The sequence below is a fragment of the Pterocles gutturalis genome, unplaced genomic scaffold (genome assembly GCF_000699245.1).
Source record: "Pterocles gutturalis isolate BGI_N339 unplaced genomic scaffold, ASM69924v1 scaffold24277, whole genome shotgun sequence".
Classification (NCBI taxonomy): Eukaryota; Metazoa; Chordata; class Aves; order Pterocliformes; family Pteroclidae; genus Pterocles; species Pterocles gutturalis.
In genome coordinates, this window is record NW_010113462.1 from 3197 (window position 1) to 21353 (window position 18157).

Here is an 18157-nt window from a genome sequence, read left to right on the forward strand (position 1 = left end):
AGCTGTAAGCGTACAAGTCAACAAAATTCCTTTGCTCACTGGACAGATTGCCAAAACAGATCCCACCCACAACTGCAGGCTTTAGGTGTCCAGACTGGCAGATCAGCATTGTATAGTGGGGAAACGTGGGTCAAACTGGGCTATCTCTACCCAGCAGGAGACACTAGGCAGGGGGGAATCAGAATAGAAACAAAAAATCCCACATGCCTACCTCGCAAGAGTAATCAAGGAGCAAAGTCTAGTTCAGAGGTAAAAAGATAACACATCTGAAGTTCCAGCCAAGGCTACTGCAAAGTCTTGGCAGCATGGAGGTGTTTTGAGACTGTGGAGAAATGCATTTGTTTCAGAGAGTGGAAGAAGAATAGCCTTTTTGCTTGTTTGTTTTGTTTTTGCAGAGCTCACATAGACCTTTCCAAAATGATTTCCTCAAGTGAATACGGGTCTCATTCCTGGGAGCTCTTGGTGACAGTTGATCATCAGCATGAAGAGGTACAAAAGGAATTTTTACTACGGGTCACAGGGGACCTTCATATTGGAGGACTGATGCTGAAATTGGTAGAACAAATCAGTGAGTAAAGACCTGTTTAATTTACACAGTGTTATTAAAATAATACATGCAGCTTTCCCTCCACAAAAAGAAGCTCCTGAGCATTTTGAAGCGGCACTGCCTCACTTCTTTGTAATGGCACACCAAGCACGTAGGTGCTGCAGACTCTGGCTTTTTATCCAGTCAGAACCCCTCCCTGTCTGCAACTACAGCCCCTATACTATCACAGTGCAAACACAACTTTACTTTATTTTTGTCTTCCAGGTAGACAAACATAGCTGGACTAGACTAACTATTCAACTCCCTTTCCAGATAGACTTCATAGGTGGCAGGAATCAAAGAGACAGGATTAGTTGTTACAAAGGCATTTTAGCAGTTACTGTTTCCTGTGCTGTACTAGCATTCTAGCCAAAATCTGAGCCATGTTAGCCATTGGGTATGTCCAATAGGGAATAGCTGTGAAGAGCAGCAACTAGCCGAGTCAGAAGTTAGGAGATGAAAGGCAAAATACCCTGCATACAGTCACCTGGGTGCACACAAGGTTTTGTGGGAGGATTTTCAGCTTGCACTCTCAAGTTGCGAAGTGGGTACCCTTGTTATTAGTACATATTGCAGCACAATCCAAGCAACATTGGACCATGTATAGCACCAGATTCAGGATATGCACTTTCCTTGTGGATTAATCTGCAAGATTAAGGCAGTGCCACCACCAGCATCTAGGTTAACTCTTCAGAGAAAACAAAGTTAGTTCCCAGTGACTGACACAAGTATTGAGCAAATGGGGTCTAGGCCTCAGGAACTGTAGTTGCTACTTTAACGTAAATCAATTCTCCTGTTTGCAGAGCACTGTTTCCAAACCAAGTTTTTTAGTATATTTCCTTCACAGTTGTTTAATAAGCATTTTCTGTTTTCTTAGAAATATCACAAGATTGGTCAGACTATGCTCTTTGGTGGGAGCAAAAAAAACGTTGGCTTCTGAAAACCCACTGGACACTTGATAAATGTGGGGTGCAGGCAGATGCTAAGCTGTTCTTTACTACTCAGCACAAAATGCTGCGGCTTCGCTTGCCAAACATGAAGACTGTGAGACTGAAAGTCAGCTTCTCTTCTATGGTATTCAAAGCTGTCAGTGACATCTGCAAAATTCTCAGTAAGTAAAGCTAAATCCCCTCTGGCAACTAAGCTGGAGCATTTTATTAGGTGACTTTGTTTTGACATGAAGTCCTTACTCACAAAACTGTTTAGCTTAAGGAGAAATTTGACTGAGTTGACCCAAGATCAAAAGACAGATTTTTTGGTTTTTAGTATCCAGTGCATGTCAATGGTTCTCAGTCTTTGTGATAACTGATGCAAACAGTGTCAAAAATGTGTCCCATGAGCTGCAGGAGTACTGGATAGTCAAAGTCCTGTTGATGGTTTTGTAGGGAACCTTGTCCTCCTTAAGCAGGACTCAGTGCAGCTTATTCTGTGTCATTGACTAAGTGCTTGAGCTTATCAATCTCTACATCAGCCTTCAATGTAGGCAATTTTACTGGTGTCAACAGATTTCTCAACTACTTTCACTGGCATTAATGATACTCACCTTGTCCTATTGGCTGTATGTATTCACTTCAGAAGGAGCATGTTTTAAATGTTCAAAACTTTTATATGCCCAAACCTCTCCAGGTCAGGGCACACCCAACTACCCCACACATGCCCACGTCTCTGCTCTTTCCAATAATGGAGCACCTCCAAATAGAGATAAGGTTTTGGAGTGTGGCAGACCTGTGTGCCTGTGATCAACAGGAGTTAAGTTGAGCCTGCAAGCAGTCTTCAGAAACCCTTAGGTTTAGGGTAAAATGGGGATTAAAATACCCGTTTTAATTTAGATCTTCAAAGTTTAGCCCATTAACACATTCATCTTCAGAAGGAATTTACTGCCTCATATTGACCACAATACAGCTTTCAGTTTCATCTTCTAGCAGTAGATTGTGAAAAATGTAGTATGTCTTTATTATACTGAACAGCTCTGATAAAATAACACCATAATTGTTCAACTGACAGTTGGCCAAATGCCAAAAAGGGCATGAACTTCAAATACAGTGGTTCCATTTCTGTTCTTGCCTATTCATAAGTCAGACATTTCATTGAGGTTATTATGCTCCAAGGTGATTGCAGAGCCATTAGGGAGAAAGAGTTTTTCCCTGGTGTTCTAAAATGCAGTTATACTTGCTACAAAAGCAGGCTTAAATCCTGTCAAAACTCACTCTCACAGCCCAAAGTCTTTGGCCTTGTCATTGAATTACTTGATTTTCCACAGCTACTGCTTTCAACCTGCTAAAAATAAAGTTCCCATTGCAATGTGGAGCTTCCCCAAATGCTATTACCAACCATGGGCTTTTTTTGGATGTAATCTTCTAAGTTTCAAATGTTTCATCTTGTTTCACTTCCCAAATTGCCATTGTAGATATTAGACGGTCAGAAGAACTCTCTTTGTTGAAGCCATCAGAAGATGCACTCAAAAAGAAAAAGAAAAAAGAGAAGAACAGCAAAGAACCAGTCAGAGAAGATATTTTAAACCTGTGCAGCTCTCCAGTGAGTTCTGGATTATCAGGTAAAGAAAAATCGATACAATTTTATTCTTCTGACTGAAAGCCAAAAAGAGGAAGAAATCCTTTGTTACATGATTAAAACCAGCGAGATCAGTTTAACGTAGGATGGTAGTCAGAGAGACACAGTTGGCTTGAAATCAGTGGCTTCAAGAAGTTACTGAAATCTCCAATATATCAATATTTTTCTGTTGTCTTTTTAAAATGTTTTCCTTTACATTAACATGAGAAAGGCCATCCCAGAAAACAAGTGATCAGCAGTGGCCCTGCACACAGGATGTGCTGCTGCTCTTTGAAAATGCAAGACCATTCTTAAAATAGTCAACTATTTTGGCAACCTGAAAGGAAAAGAAGAAATAAAGACTTGAAAGTATGTGTTTCCTATCTCCAGCACATCTGAGATATCTCAGAGAACAGGAAAGAGCACCTCTGTCCCTGAGGTCACTTCACTTGTGAAAGGACGAGGCCTGCTGTAAACAGCAGAGATAGGAGAGTGTCTTGAAAGAAGAAGGTTAGTCTTCTGCAAAGGAAAGTGGTAGACTACCTGTTTTCCCCGGAATAATACATTACTCTGTTAACTTGCAGGAAGTCCAGGTTTATATAGTAAAACCATGACACCTACTTATGATCCCATCAGTGGGACACCAGCTTCTTCTACAATTACTTGGTTCAGTGACAGTCCCTTGACTGAGCAGACCTGCAGCATCCTCGCCTTAAGTCATCCCAACTGCTCTCCAGAAACACTAGCAGAGATGTACCAGCCTCGGACTTTAGCTGACAAAGCCAAACTCAACGCAGGGTAAGATGCCTCTCTTTGTGATCTTTGTTAGCTGGCTTAACCAGGGTGGCATTAATCGATCTTTTTAAGTGTAAAGCAGAATTTGAAAACAAACCCCTGATTTATGGCTATATTGATATGCACAAACATGTTTTAATCTAGGTTTTGTTTCAGAAATACTTAACTCTTTTTACTCTTTTTTTACCTTATTCAACATTCTTAGTTAGACAATTATGTTTTAAAGTGATGAATGATGTAACTGTGCAGGCTCTGAACTAAATTCCATTGTTAGATGAAGACAAATCCAGTTAAATGGCACAGTGAGCACAGCTAAAAGATGGTTTGGATAGCAAACTCAAAAGGCTCTAAATGGGCGGTGGAAATACACACGTGCATAAATTCAGTAAAGTTCTAATGCATTACAAATAGGTGAATTCTTGAATTATGCACAAACAAACATTGCTTGTTATACATCACAGAACAATACAGAGCACTAGGGAGTTTAGTGGTGCAAGCATCTGAGAGAACTGGCTGTCTAGCATTAGAATATGGATTGTGTTTTTAGATCTGTGGAGCATTTAAATAGTGACTTTGATATTTTCATTGGATTTCACTGGAGAACAGAAGTAGCTAGAATGATAAAACAGCAAATACTGAAATGAAAAGTAGGAGTTCTAAATATGCAGGTACACTTTTCCCCTGGCTTGAATGAACCTCACATTTCTGGTGATCAAGAACAATCTTATTGGCATAGGTCACCCCACAACTACTTGCTGCTCAGTTTCTGGCATCTATTCCTGATCTTTTGAATAGTGTTGGAGTAAAAATAGGAAGATTTTAGGTATCATGTTTATACATTGAAAGTTGGAAATCCACATGAATGTTCCACCTTATCGAGTTATGTGAATTTTCCCCAGACTTGCAAAAATTAGAGCTGTTTGTTCCCACTTTTGTTTCACAAGTACACTGGAGCTCTGCAGGTGTGATAGTTTTTCCGTACAGAAATCTGTGGGTTGTTTTCTTCCGCAGCTGGCTAGATTCATCTCGATCACTTATGGAACAAGACATTCTGGAGGATGATCAACTTCTTTTACGCTTTAAATATTACACTTTCTTTGATTTGAATCCAAAAGTAAGAGCTTTGTTTTTATTGCTATTCATTGTTTGCCTGCTTTCATGTCAAGGAGCTATAGCACAAGGATACAGAATTTTAGCTAGAATTTGTTACAGGCCCTTCAGAGATCAAATTCAACTTCCCCTCAGCTAAGGCTGCACTTTTCCCCTCTGGACACTGAATCACCATTCCTCACCTGAAGTAAGATCTTAAGTATAAAGATTAGATCTGAAGAGCACCAGAAACAGTATCCAGATTTCCAGAGGGGCTGGTTTACTTTCTGCCTCTCTTTTAAGAAGAAAAATTAAGGGGAAAACTAAACCAACAGTATCCTAAATAATGTAAAGGTATAAGCCCTATTTTTGAAAATCGACCTAAAAATGACATTCATGTTCCACTGCCCTTCACTGAATATTCAGGTTTTCTGTGCTGAAGCACTCAGAAGCACTCTGGTACTTAAATCAAATTTGTTTTAATGTAACTGGGTGATTATATACCTTTGCAAAGTTCAGCAAAAGTGTTTAAGTCCCATTTGAAAACAAGAATTAGTCTTCAAAAGCCACTTAACTCTTTGTCTCAAGTTGCCTCTCATTTGCCTTGATTTCCATTAAAGGTCAGTCACACGGTTGTGTTAAGCCAGTGTTTTTAAGGCTTGGGTGATACATTTAGTGATATTAAAGCACAATCATTGACCCGTTTAAATCAACAAGTGTTCAAACATGAATTGCAGGGGATTTGGCCTTCACATTTTTATTTTCTGTAAATTCTGTAAAATGCTCTCATTTCAGGTATCTCAGATAAACAGAAGGGCACTTTCTAGTTCAGGTGGCATGTTTTTGGGTGAAATGCCATCCCCACTAAACCTCAGATACGTCTCTATGTCAGCAGCCCAAACATTTCCCTTCTTTGCCCCAGCCAGTCATGGAGCCACAGAATTAAATAACCCAAAACAGCTTCAGGCTACCTAATAGCTCACCACTATTGGGAGATGTCACACTCCAATGTTTACTTTTCACCAGCTCTGGGGCTTGAATATTTCTGTGAGTCACTTCAGCTTATTAACCAAGTACATAATAAGTAACAATCACTATCCAAACAATGGATAGTGAATTAAAGCAGTTCACAGCAGGATGTGAAAATGTCAAGCCAATGCAAAGATAGATACAGAACTGAAAAAAAGCCAAGAACAGAAGAGGGGAAATGGAGAATAAGAGTTTCTGTCTTTTGTCAGTAGCAAGCTGTTGAATGTTACATTCGTTATCAGCTGTGTCACGTTATTTTCACTCTCAGAGTGTGGCTTCACATTTTGGTTAAGCCAGTCCAAGGCCTACTACCACAAAAGAGGATGTCTTAATCTCCCCTTTTGCTTCAGCCAAGGACTCCTGATTAATTTTCTGTTGGATCAGCAAATCACTGTGACCCTGCACACAATCACACGAGTTAGTACAAGAGAAGGATGGGAACATACAGCAGGGCAGAGGTGGGGGAGGAAGGAAACAACCTTCATGGCTTCAGCCCAGTGTTAGATCAGCTGCAGCTGATTGTCAGTCTATATATTGATGGTCATTAATGACCAGTGTTGTTCTTTTTTGATACAGTATGATGCAGTGCGAATAAACCAAATATATGAGCAAGCCCGCTGGGCAATCCTGTTAGAAGAAATAGACTGCACAGAGGAAGAAATGCTGATCTTCGCTGCACTACAGGCACGTACTTGATCCAAGTTGCAAAACCTGTTCCCTCAAGAGGCAGGCACAAGCTAGGACAAGACAAGGATAGAGCCCAGGCCAATAGCTCTGTTTGGACTGGAGGTCTGCTATTTGAGTGAGAAACAATAAGCAGTATCCATCAACTCAAACAACTAAATCCAGTAGCAGCACACCATTATTCAAACCGACACATACAATTATGGAACCAGTTGCTAAAATTATCTAAAGCAAACTGTATCCAGAATGTAACTTTTACACCAACCTATTCTGAAGGGGATTACTATGAAGCGTTGCTTCCCACACCAGCTACCACCCTTTCACATATTCTTCATGAAAATTTTTCTAATACATCAATACATATGTTCACAACAGACCGAAAAAAAGCTATAGCACAATGTGAAGATGGGGGACATGGAGTACATATAAATTTAACATGACCTAGCATGGCTTAGTCCCCAACTGCAGGTAATAAGGCACAAATGTTTATTAATAATAAATTCCTTCCTCTTAAATGTAAATGGAGCTGCCAAAAAATTCACGGCCGGCCACTGTGGAACACCACAGAACAGGGAAACTTGCTGCCAAGTTTCCACCTGGTATGGATGGCACTTACAGCTGATAGTACTAGGGATGCAAATGTTATCACTGAGTCAGCCTCATAGAACAGGGAGGATTATACAGTGAAGGAATACAAACACTAGCAATTAAAACAGGAAACTGAGCAGTAACTGCACTGGAGATCATAGTGGACGTACCTGTTTCCTTGTGAAGAGACCATGGTTCTGTGCTGCAAAACTTCACGCAGTTGTCCAAGACCTAGAAGACCCAATGGCCCATTTTCATATGCTGTGATTGTGTGTTGATAATTGATATATTGAATATTTGATATTTGATGTTTTATTTTAGTATCATGTAAGCAAGTTATCATTATCATCAGAGGCACAAGATTTCACCTGTGAGTCAGAAGTAGATGAAGTAGAAGCTGCACTTTCTAATCTGGAAGTGACACTGGAAGGTGGAAACACAAGTAACATTTTGGTATGTCCTTCTGGTTTCTAGAATTGCTTTCACTGTGTGAAATACACTGACTCTGATGAGCCCACCTGGTTCCTGATTTTTTAACAGAGTTAACAGATTATTATAAAGTGCATTGTACTAAAATTATTCCTAATTATTCCTGATAGGAGGACATCACAGACATCCCGAAACTTGCTGATAATCTCAGGCTAGTTAGGTGAGTTATTAAAAGTAGTAATAAAACATACAAAACAAAAAGCTTAACCATACAAGATATCTCTTGAGTTTGTCATTCTAATCTAACGGCAGATCCTATGGTTATATTAACAAATACAACAGATATGTTTAACTAGCCTAACATCATCCTCTTCAAATCTTTCTCTCACTGCTTCTGAGCAAGATTTGCAGCAACTCTTTCTAGCTCTTGGGGCACCGGGGTAGCTATACTTACGCTTATTAAAAGACCAGGCTCTTTATATTTCCTAGTGCTCATCAGTCATCATCTCTAAACAATGGAGTGAACAACTTTGTTTTCAATCACATTTTTCTGTTTTTTTGCCAAGTAAAAACTTGAAAAAAACTTAAACTCTCCCCAAGAAGAATTTCTGAAAGCAACCCTGGGATTTTTTTATTTTTTAAACAAATTGCCCGTTTCTAACCAAACATGGAGTCTAATATCAAAACAAGTTTCAAGTTGGAGTAGCAGTATGGTAAACCACATTAGTAATGCCTCACCTAAATAAGTAAACTGAGGAAAGTACAATTCTCTGATCCCACTATAATGACTGGATTTATGGGTTATTTAAATGACAAAAGTCACCTCAAGTCTTTTATCATAAAACAGTCTTCATGTTTTAGAAAGATAAAGATTTCTGTTGCACAAATATTTAGCAGATTCATTCTGTTGGTGAATTGAAAATTGCGCTTGAACACTGTACCTGTTAATTATTAATTCCCAATTAAGAAATTTTATTTGACATTCAATTTACTAAGGTGGCTTAAGATGAAAGGGAACTTAAGCCTTTAATTTCTGTCAGTTACTCACCTCTAACAATGGAGTGTTTATTTTTCCCCAGCAGCAGAGCAATTTGCTTTGAAAAGCATTCAGCGGTTACTTTTCATCATGAAAAATTTCCTATATACATGACAAATCACTTATTAAAACTTAAGACATTGTAGAAAATACTTAAGGTGTAAAACATTTATTTAAAGAAACAACAGCATTTTGTTACTATAATTATTTGCTTAATTGTAAACATCAATGCAGAGCTCTGCACATCATACTGCTGGGTCTATTCATATAATGAACTTTTATTCACGTTTATTCACAGTATGCACCACATTAGCACACTAATAAATACTACTTTCAGGTGGGCGACAATATTGTGGAGAATTGCCATTTTTTTTCCAAAAACAGCACCAAAGAAAAAAGCTTTCATAAAAGTTTTTAGCAACTTTTTTTGGACAGAAAAATAATTTAGTCAGTCTAAAAAAATTATAGTCCCTTATTTTCGAAGAATGTCACTGTATTGGAAAATTAAAAGCCAAAATATTTGGCAGTTTTGACAATCCAAATTATTTTTTTTAATTTAAACATAAAAATTGCTATTTTATAGAGAGGATTCTAAACTATGATTTCTAAAAAGGCTCTGGAGAAGGCAAGAGTGGGTATAATAAATCACTGGTTTCCAGCTAGCTGTGTACTGTTTGTACCATCTTAGATTTAAAGAGACGTACTAAATAGACAGTGGATTTTTTTTCTTTTTTCTTCTTTTTAACTTCACTGTTGACCTTTGTAGCTAGTTGTGAAGTATTTCTCTACTAAAAAATGCTAACACCTCTGGTTTTCTCTCCTGAAATATATTTAACCTGGAATTTTATTACCCTGCCTTTCCCCCCATGGCTTTGTTGGTGTATTCTTAGTAGAATTAATTATGATTTCCATCTCTTACTGAAGAGACTTGGGGCTGGCACAATGATTATGTTTTACCATCAGGTTCAAAGTAGGTATTTTAAAATTTACTCTATGAAAGAAATAAGTCTGCATTAGCAAAGTACTGAAATTAAGTAAAATAATTAAAGTGAGGATTATATCCACCTATGTACATGTGTGAGGAGCTGGAATAACAGTGCCCTGATGGAAGAAGATGGTTTAAACTATTTCCTCTTCTTGGAGTGCTACAGAACCTCTGTCAACTTAGTGAAGGAAAATAATTTTGCTGTGCTAGATACTATTCAGAAAAAGCCAAAAAGAAGATGGTTTCTACTCCCTTATTTAATGAATACAGATTAGTTTTATGGGTGCAAATCTTCTAGAGAAGGAGCTAGAAAAACTGTAGCTAATTCTAGTGCATGAAAACAAACTAGTGGGTCACATTAGCACTACAGAATTCATGTAAAAAAACCAGAATTAGTCTGTGTTAGAACGGAATGGCTTTGGTTAGGAATAGAAGAAAAAAAAAGTAAGAAAAAAGGGAAGAAAAAAATCACAGATGGGATTCATCTAGAATTTGGGGTAAAAAACACATCCATACCCATAACTTGGGTGCAGTGTTGGTTCCAGATCATTTATACAAATACAAGCAACCCCACTGAAGCCATTTGTGTGACCTCAAAGCAATTTGAGATACACAGTAGTATTTGTGAGTGACTTAACAAGTTGTACATTTCAGTATAAACAAATGTGATTTCTTTTTCTCTTTTAGGCCTAGGAAGCTGTCACTCAGAACTATCAAGCCATATTGGTTTGTCTTTAAAGACACTTCAGTATCTTATTTTAAAAACAAGGAATCTGCACAGGGAGAACCTATTGAGAAACTAAACCTAAAAGGTAGGAGCTTTCTTTTCCTTTCTTTCCTTTTTCCATTGCATTCATGAACTGAATAAATCAAGGAATCCCTGCAAGACTCAGCAAGGCAAGCACAGCAGCATTTAGTCTTGGAACTTTTTCAGTTTCTGACACTCCTAAGCAGGCAGATTGCATCTGCAGAAGAGGCCTAAACAAAAAGGATTCAATAGCTTAGCCCAAACCAAGATTATCTGGACCTGGCTTGTAAAATGCCATATACTGCTGAATTCACTTAAAGATGAGTCAGACAGAGAATGTGATCTATGTGCCACTTCCTAATATTTTTACTCTGTGTTAAATGGTAGTACTCACTTCTGTCCTTGGCAAATGCACACTGATAGTAGAGGATTATGGATGATGCAGTGGACAAGAATGCCATAGGTTGCACCTATATACTGCTGTACACACCACAAATGCCAGCACCATATATAGCCTCCACCTAAATCTGCTCCTGCAGGGACATCATTTGTTCAGCATCAGGGAACCAGTGATGCCCAGGATTCATCCTAGAAGAAACCTTTGAAATAGAAAGAAGATTGACCCCTGTGAACAAATGGCTCTGCATACCAAGCTGCATATCCTCAGTAGGTCAGATAAATGCATGGTAAAACTAGCGAGGGTGGCTGGAACCGCACCAATAGCCCACAGCCTCGGTGTCCCTTGACACAAAGGGGAACTGTAGGCAACCTTCACTCCAGCTGAATCCAGAAGGCCTGTAATAGCACCATCACCATGAAATACCACGTCCCCAGAGTTCTCTGGAATCCCTCAGCTGGCCAGCTCTGTTGTAGATGTCGCCCACATCCCATTGTCAGTACTAAGTTGCTTCTGAAAACATAGTCCACACTTTCAAGACAATTAGGTTAAAATTTCCAAAAGTGCCTATCTCATCAGCTCCTCTCCCCTTTAAATGTTGCACATTTCCTAAGATCAGGCTGAGGTTTTGAGAGCACTTAGATCCTTTCTCTTCCACGTTGACTAACATGCTCTTAGAGCTCAGAGCATTCATCATCCTGGCAAGCCAGACCAGGCAGCGAACTAGAACAAAAACCTTTAATTAGGCCTAGGCCTTGATCTCAAAGAAAAGCAACCATTGTTAGTATTAATCAGTACTGAAAGTTAGTGATGTAGTAATTAAATAAAGTAATTTCTTTCTGTTTCTCTGATCTAGGATGTGAAGTTGTACCAGATGTAAATGTTGCAGCAAAGAAGTTTGCAATCAAATTACTAATTCCTGTTGCTGATGGCATGAATGAAGTACATTTAAGATGTGAAAACGTGAGTAATAAGAAAAGGGAAAGTCTGTATTCCAGATTTCTGGGCAGATTGTCTAAAAGACCCATTGTCCTGTTCTAGAATTTGTAGAGAAAAATAAAAGATGCTGAAGAGAGAAAAATAAAAGATGCTGAAGAGAGTTTACTATCTACATGTTTAGTAAAATTTAAGAATGGTGTGGTGGTCTAACAAATACTTTATGGCTGAGGGAACAAAAAGACATTAATCCTATGTTTACCAGTAATTTCCAAATAAAGCTGCTGGAAAGAAAAAAGGAACATACTATCAAAGAAGTAAAAAGGTATTTTTTACTTTTTATTTTCCTTCAGTGTTTTCAGAGAAATGGGGTTTTGTTCTCTATTTTTTCTTACTTAGAACTCTCATTCAGATGAGGGTAGCATGATAAGGATATTACATTTGTTTTCAGTTTCAGTTTTCTTACTTAGAACTCTCATTCAGACTAGGGTAGCATGATAAGGATATTACATTTGTTTTCAGTTTCAGTTTATTTCATTTGTATTGAAATGTATCAATCTAAATTGTGTAAAAATGTTCATTAGGTGGAAAATAGTCATGCAATAAAATTTGCAAAAGAATCTATTCCAAAGTGCCATATTTCTTTGAAAATTTAAAACCTAACTATTCTGCAAAGGCAGTCCTGTAAGTGGAACTAGCCCAGGGAAGGGAAAAAACAGCACTACTATGGTAACTATACAGCCACGCAAATTAAGCAGAATAACTCCGGAGTAGTTTTATCACGCAGTGAAAGATGCATGAGCAGTAGCGATCATCATAAATGGTTTGTCCAAAAATATCAAACAATTGTCTTTGTTGCAGGAGAATCAATATGCTTGGTGGATGGCTGCTTGCGTTTTAGCCTCAAAAGGCAAAACAATGGCCGATAGCTCTTACCGTCCTGAGGTCCACAAGATCCTTTCATTTCTAAAGATGAAGAACTGGACCATGTCTCCCCAGGCTGTCTCTGACCCAGAAAGCATAGATATGAAACCAGAATGCTTCGTGTCACCACGTTATACCAAAAAATACAAACCCAAGCAGGTATCCTGAGCATGGTTGGGGATGGGGTTTTCAATGATTGCTTGGGGTGAGACTGGATGAAAGCAGCATTTGGAAACCATACAGTAGAATCATCTTGCAATACTCATTTGTCCCTTTGATATTTAGTAAGAGGCCTTTTCTTTAAAATGAACATGTGGACAGGTCTCTGGGCACTTCTTCCAGGTACGCCTCCTATATCCATGCTGCCTTCTAAGTCACTCATCATGTTCTCCTCCTGATAATGGTGTCCCTGAAAGTCTCTTCAGAGTAAGAAAGGAAGGTTTTAAGGACAGGACAGTGTCTTCCTGTCCTCTTGGCCTAGGTGCCTCTCCTTCCTCTCCTAATTCCTTGTCCACTGCTTTTGCTGCAAAATAGTTCAGCCAACCCATCCTCAGGACACAGTCTCCAGAGCAGTATGCTGGAGCACAAACCCAGACACTGAGACTTTCCTGCACTGTTCTGCCCTTGGAGCTCAGGATCTGTCCCCAAGTGCTCTCCACAATCCATCAGCATGAAAGGTGGCCACTAAGTGTCTGAACATGGCATCAGAGCTACTGCTGCTTGATTTAGTGAAAGGAAGAGTATTTTTGTTCTCCAGTCAACTGAAACATTTCTCTCTTCCTGTGTTTCCCAGCTGGCTGCTCGTATTCTGGAAGCCCACCAAAATGTATCCCAGATGCCTGTAGTGGAAGCCAAGCTGCATTTTATTCAAGCATGGCAGTCTCTCCCTGAGTTTGGCTTATCCTACTACATTGTAAGGTAATCACACTGTTATAGCGATGTCATGATGCCGTAACATTGATCAGAGTCAGTGATTTGCAGGAAGTTCTTTGACTCCCTGTTCTGGAAACATTCTCCTTTTTTTCCTCCACAGACCTTTTCTAATTCTAGAACTTCCATATTGCTGTTTTTTTCTATTGCAGTAGCACTCAATAGCTGCATTCCTGGAGTGAGACTCCATTATGTCTGCCTTCATACAGACCTATTGGGTTTTGCCTGAAATAACATATCACTAGGATGAAACCCTTATTGACATAAACTCACTAACATGTAAAAAATACATGTCTTGTTGGTGTTCTCAGGTTTGCCATAGATTTGTTCACTCCAACTGTTGGTCATTGGATTGATCAGATTTTATGATCAAGTTTTTTGGATTTTGGATCAGATTTTATGATAAATTGTATGATAAATTGGATCAGATTTTACAATGAAATGCTTTTTGCTGAGCATAATTTCTTTGGCATTTAATTAAGAAAACAGCAAACACAATTATTTTTTTAGGTGAATCTGGAAGAGCAGTCAGGACAAGAAACTGCAGACTGTTCACAGCAGTTTCACTGAACACTTACCTTGAATATGGCAGGGTTCTGACCAGCATTACTTCTTGACAAAGCACCAAAAAACTGAAAAGTACTGACACAACCATACTTGGAGGCACCTTCCTTAATTTGTGCTTAACACCTCTTCCAGGGCTGCTTAGGAATCATCTCTGGTATAAATTTAAGCAGCTGGGAACCATTCTCTGGCACAGAGGCCAGCTGGCATAGAACAGCCCACAGCTGTATTATTAAACTCTCTGAATTCCCAAAACCCAGGAGCTTCATGTGAACTACCAGATTCAGTTGGTCCTTGGATGTGCCAGCTCCTGAGCTGTACCTGGGAGTCATTTGAGAGAGCGCTGCTTGGTTGCGGCCAGAATTCTGCCCGGGACTCTTGTAGCAATTGAACAGAACACAAATTCAGTGCCTAGGAATGTTCCCTGTCACTGTTTAATTTACTAATATAGATATAGATGTTTTGCCCCATATTTCAGCACTAATTCTAAACAAACAAACCCAACACCTGAACAGCATTTTGTAGCATAAGCAAAGCACCTCACAGTGTATTTCCACAAACTGACGGGCAGTATCTCAGTGGGGGTGTTAAGTACAGCACAAATTGTGGTCCAGGACATATTCTTTCCTTAAGGGCCAGCTTCACCTAAGAAGAGAAAGTTCAGAAACAGGGTCAAAAATATTGAAAATATTAACAGAAGACAGATGAGATTTCTTCCAGCTTTCAGCAAGAAGGTAGAGGACAGTAGTTTCTTTACCAGAGTAACCTTTTCCTAGCTATTCCTATTATATGTGTAGATAATTTAGGTGAATATAACTAGAACATGCTTCAACATTAGTGAAATGAAGCAAGGAAAATGATTGCTGACACTTTTCCAGTAAAAGTATAATAACATTCATGCATTTTGGCAGGACAGTATTTTTCAGCAGAAAACAATGAGTTAGAAAGATTTCAGCTAGATCTACGTGCCTGATTATTTTCCATCTTATACCATGGTTCACCAGACTAAATTTTTGCTTTATAACAAACATTGTTCTCAAGAAGCATCCAAGGACTCCCCAATCCCAGGCTGTTGTGACTTTTCCCACATTTTTTGCACTTTCAGAGGAAGGCAGGTGAAATGTTTCTCTAGATAGGAATCACTGCAAACCAGATCTTCTCAAAGGCTTTGTTGTTGCGGTTTTTTTCAGGTTTAAAGGAAGCAAAAAAGATGATGTGCTTGGGGTGTCCTATAACAGGCTGATACGAATAGATATAGCCACAGGAGATCCTATTACAACATGGAGGTTCTCCACCATGAAGCAGTGGAATGTGAACTGGGAAATACGCCAGGTAAAATTGGAATAGCTCTCTGCATTCAGTCAGTACATTTCAGACACTGGAGGATGCTTTCAGAAAATCTTTTTAAACCTCTGAGTGAAAAGACTTTGAATGTGTTGTGACATGTTATTAAAAAATCTGTCTAAAATTTTTCTTAATGGAGTCTGTAGTCAAAATTCAGAAAGTAAAAGATCTCCAGTTTAAAAGGTTCCAGCCAAGCTTATTCTTTATAAGTTGACCTTGATTTTGACCGGATGAAATAGACTCAAACATAAATTCCAAACTATTGTGTTTACTGCTTTGTCAATAAAAATCTCATTTTAATTCTCTGTGCAGTCTAGCTCATGCATCATCCTCTAAATTGTGGTGATTCAGTCTCTGTTACAGGCTGAGGATACAGGAACCCAGTTTGCCTTTGAAATCCCAAACTGAGATTGCAAGGCCAGGGTGCAAGCTCCTCTGTGTCAGCATGCAGTCCTGAGAAAGAAGCTCCAAAGTGTGATTTATTCTGGGGTGCCCCTGACCCCAATGAAGGCTGCTTAGTGGGGCCAGCTATTGCCCAGCAGTCCACTGGAGAGTTTGGGTTTGGAAGGTTGAAGCCAGCTTTGAAAATTGTAGATTTCTGGGGTAGAACTAGTGTGACCTGATGTAAATTCAAGCAGCCAGGAAACTGTTCCTGCTTATACAGTTTTCCACATCCATCTGCAGGAGCCAGGAGAGATCAGATACAATCCCTATATACTCGCCTGCGGTACTCCCTGTGTCAGAGCCTGTAATGCTGAGTGAAGCTGTTGGGTTTGATTTAAATCCCTCTCAAAAAAGGCAGAATCCAAAGTTAGCAACTAACCTCAGTTTGCTGGATTTCAGAACTAACAGTAATTGGAAATCAAAACCTGGCCCCCAAAAGCAGATTTAAGGTCAGCACATAACAATGAAGAGTATTAAACATTTTTGGTTAAGTGTCCAAAGAGTCAGGAATACCGTTCCTGCTCTCTCAGTGTTCACTTCATACACCATTAGAAAAAACCAGTTAAAAGCATGGTTTTGTTGCCTGCCTGAACAAGCAACAAGATTTTGACCACAAGAGGGCCCTGCCGTAGCAGAAAATTAAGAAACAAACAGACAAACACTCCTGACATCCTGCAGACCCGGAAATCTTTACAACTCTTGGTTAGCAGAGACAGGTACTGCTTTATCACAGTATTTGTTTTACAGCTGTGCTCCCATACTTGCTCTTTTTTTCCCAGGTGCATCTTATCTCTGTTCCTGATTTTGCCATATGTGTTTTTTTTAGGTTGCAATTGAGTTTGATCAGAATGTATCTATTGCTTTCACGTGTCTGAGCGCAGACTGCAAAATCATCCACGAGTATATTGGGGGCTACATCTTCTTGTCAACCCGCTCCAAAGACCAGAATGAAACACTGGATGAAGATCTGTTCCATAAATTAACTGGAGGTCAGGAATGAGGTGAACTCCCTTCCCTCTGCCTGCTTCTCCCCACAGCTAAGACGACAAGAGATTAAACAAAAATCTCTCTGATTGCCAACTGCTGACTAATAAATCTTGTACATGTCAATCCATCTTGTAATACGACTGGACTATGTACAGTTTTTGTTCAATATTGAAGCCAAGGTCACTGCATACAGAATGGCAACTCCATCATCAAGACTAGGAAAATTAAATCATCTTTATTTTCCTTTCGTACAGCTGAAAGTTTTAAAATAAATAGTGTCTAGCCACTGGGCGTTTTTGAATCTAGTATTTTTAATTGCTACAATCTCTTTAAGCGTGCAGAACAAGTAACTTGAAGACATTGTACAGTAAATTTTCTTCTCTGTTACAGCCATGCAACTCCCACTGTTGAACTGTCCATTGTTAAAAAGGCCAGCATTTAAGACAACTAAAGCCAAATGAATACCTATTTTAAAGCTACCTTACTTGTCTAACACTTGGTCTGGGAACAGAAAACATTCCATCAGCATTCCGAAGTGTTGTAGACTGAGCTATCGCAGCCCAAGTAGTGATTACACAATTGTGCAAAAATGTAGCACCCATGTCTACCTTCATTCACTGAAGTAGTTGCCTTAAAGCCAGAGGAGCTACTAGACAGCTAAAACAAGGCATTAATACTGGCAAAAAATTGATTCAAAACATTGATTTTCTGAGGAACTTTGTTAATTTCCAGGTTGAAAAGAACACTTTAGGTACTATTTAAAATTATTTGGTTGTTAAAAAGGCCTCTGAGTATAGGCCTTTCTATTTTCTGTCCCTGTTATTCTGTTTCACTGTGACATCTAACTATGAACTAAACTGGTTCAAAAGTTGAGTAAGGAGCTGAAATGCCTGTAGAAACGACCTCACGTGTGTATGGGATGCAGAATACAAAGAGATTACTTGGTGGTACTGTGCCAAGGAACCAGTTCTGTAGCAGCCAGCTCTGGCTGCTGGAGGGAGCCACACAGATCCACCAAGGTGAAAGACATTTCGTTCTGCCCTGCAATACACAGCAATCAGTAAAGCACGGAGAATGAAGCTAGGGAGATTCGTGAAACTGCTGGACAAGTC

At 39.2% G+C, this 18157-nt stretch overlaps 1 protein-coding gene across 2 annotated transcripts; it reads left to right on the forward strand.

Moving 5' to 3' along the window:
- The first annotated feature begins 319 nt into the window (after positions 1–319).
- On the forward strand, positions 320–17159 carry FERMT1 (fermitin family member 1). 2 transcript variants are annotated; one of them, XM_010074516.1, is made up of 15 exons: positions 403–568; positions 1464–1697; positions 2994–3140; positions 3721–3934; positions 4943–5045; positions 6626–6733; positions 7643–7774; positions 7921–7970; positions 9400–9411; positions 10459–10583; positions 11773–11879; positions 12714–12935; positions 13570–13694; positions 15461–15602; positions 16885–17159. In XM_010074516.1, the coding sequence occupies exons 1-15, from the start codon at positions 418–420 to the stop codon at positions 17056–17058; spliced, it is 2046 nt and encodes a 681-aa protein (XP_010072818.1). In that variant the 5' UTR covers positions 403–417; the 3' UTR covers positions 17059–17159. The 2 variants fall into 2 exon arrangements, with proteins under 2 accessions (XP_010072819.1, XP_010072818.1); XM_010074517.1 differs by lacking the exon at positions 9400–9411 and having other exon boundaries at positions 320–568.
- The last annotated feature ends 998 nt before the right edge of the window (positions 17160–18157 follow it).

Excerpts from the sequence above, each read along its gene's own strand:
- FERMT1 (XM_010074516.1), top strand. The coding sequence starts at position 418 with ATGATTTCCTCAAGTGAATACGGGTCTCATTCCTGGGAGCTCTTGGTG. Across the intron at positions 1,698-2,993 it reads TGACATCTGCAAAATTCTCA|ATATTAGACGGTCAGAAGAA; the intron begins GTAAGTAAAGCT and ends TTGCCATTGTAG. Across the intron at positions 5,046-6,625 it reads TCTTTGATTTGAATCCAAAA|TATGATGCAGTGCGAATAAA; the intron begins GTAAGAGCTTTG and ends TTTTTGATACAG.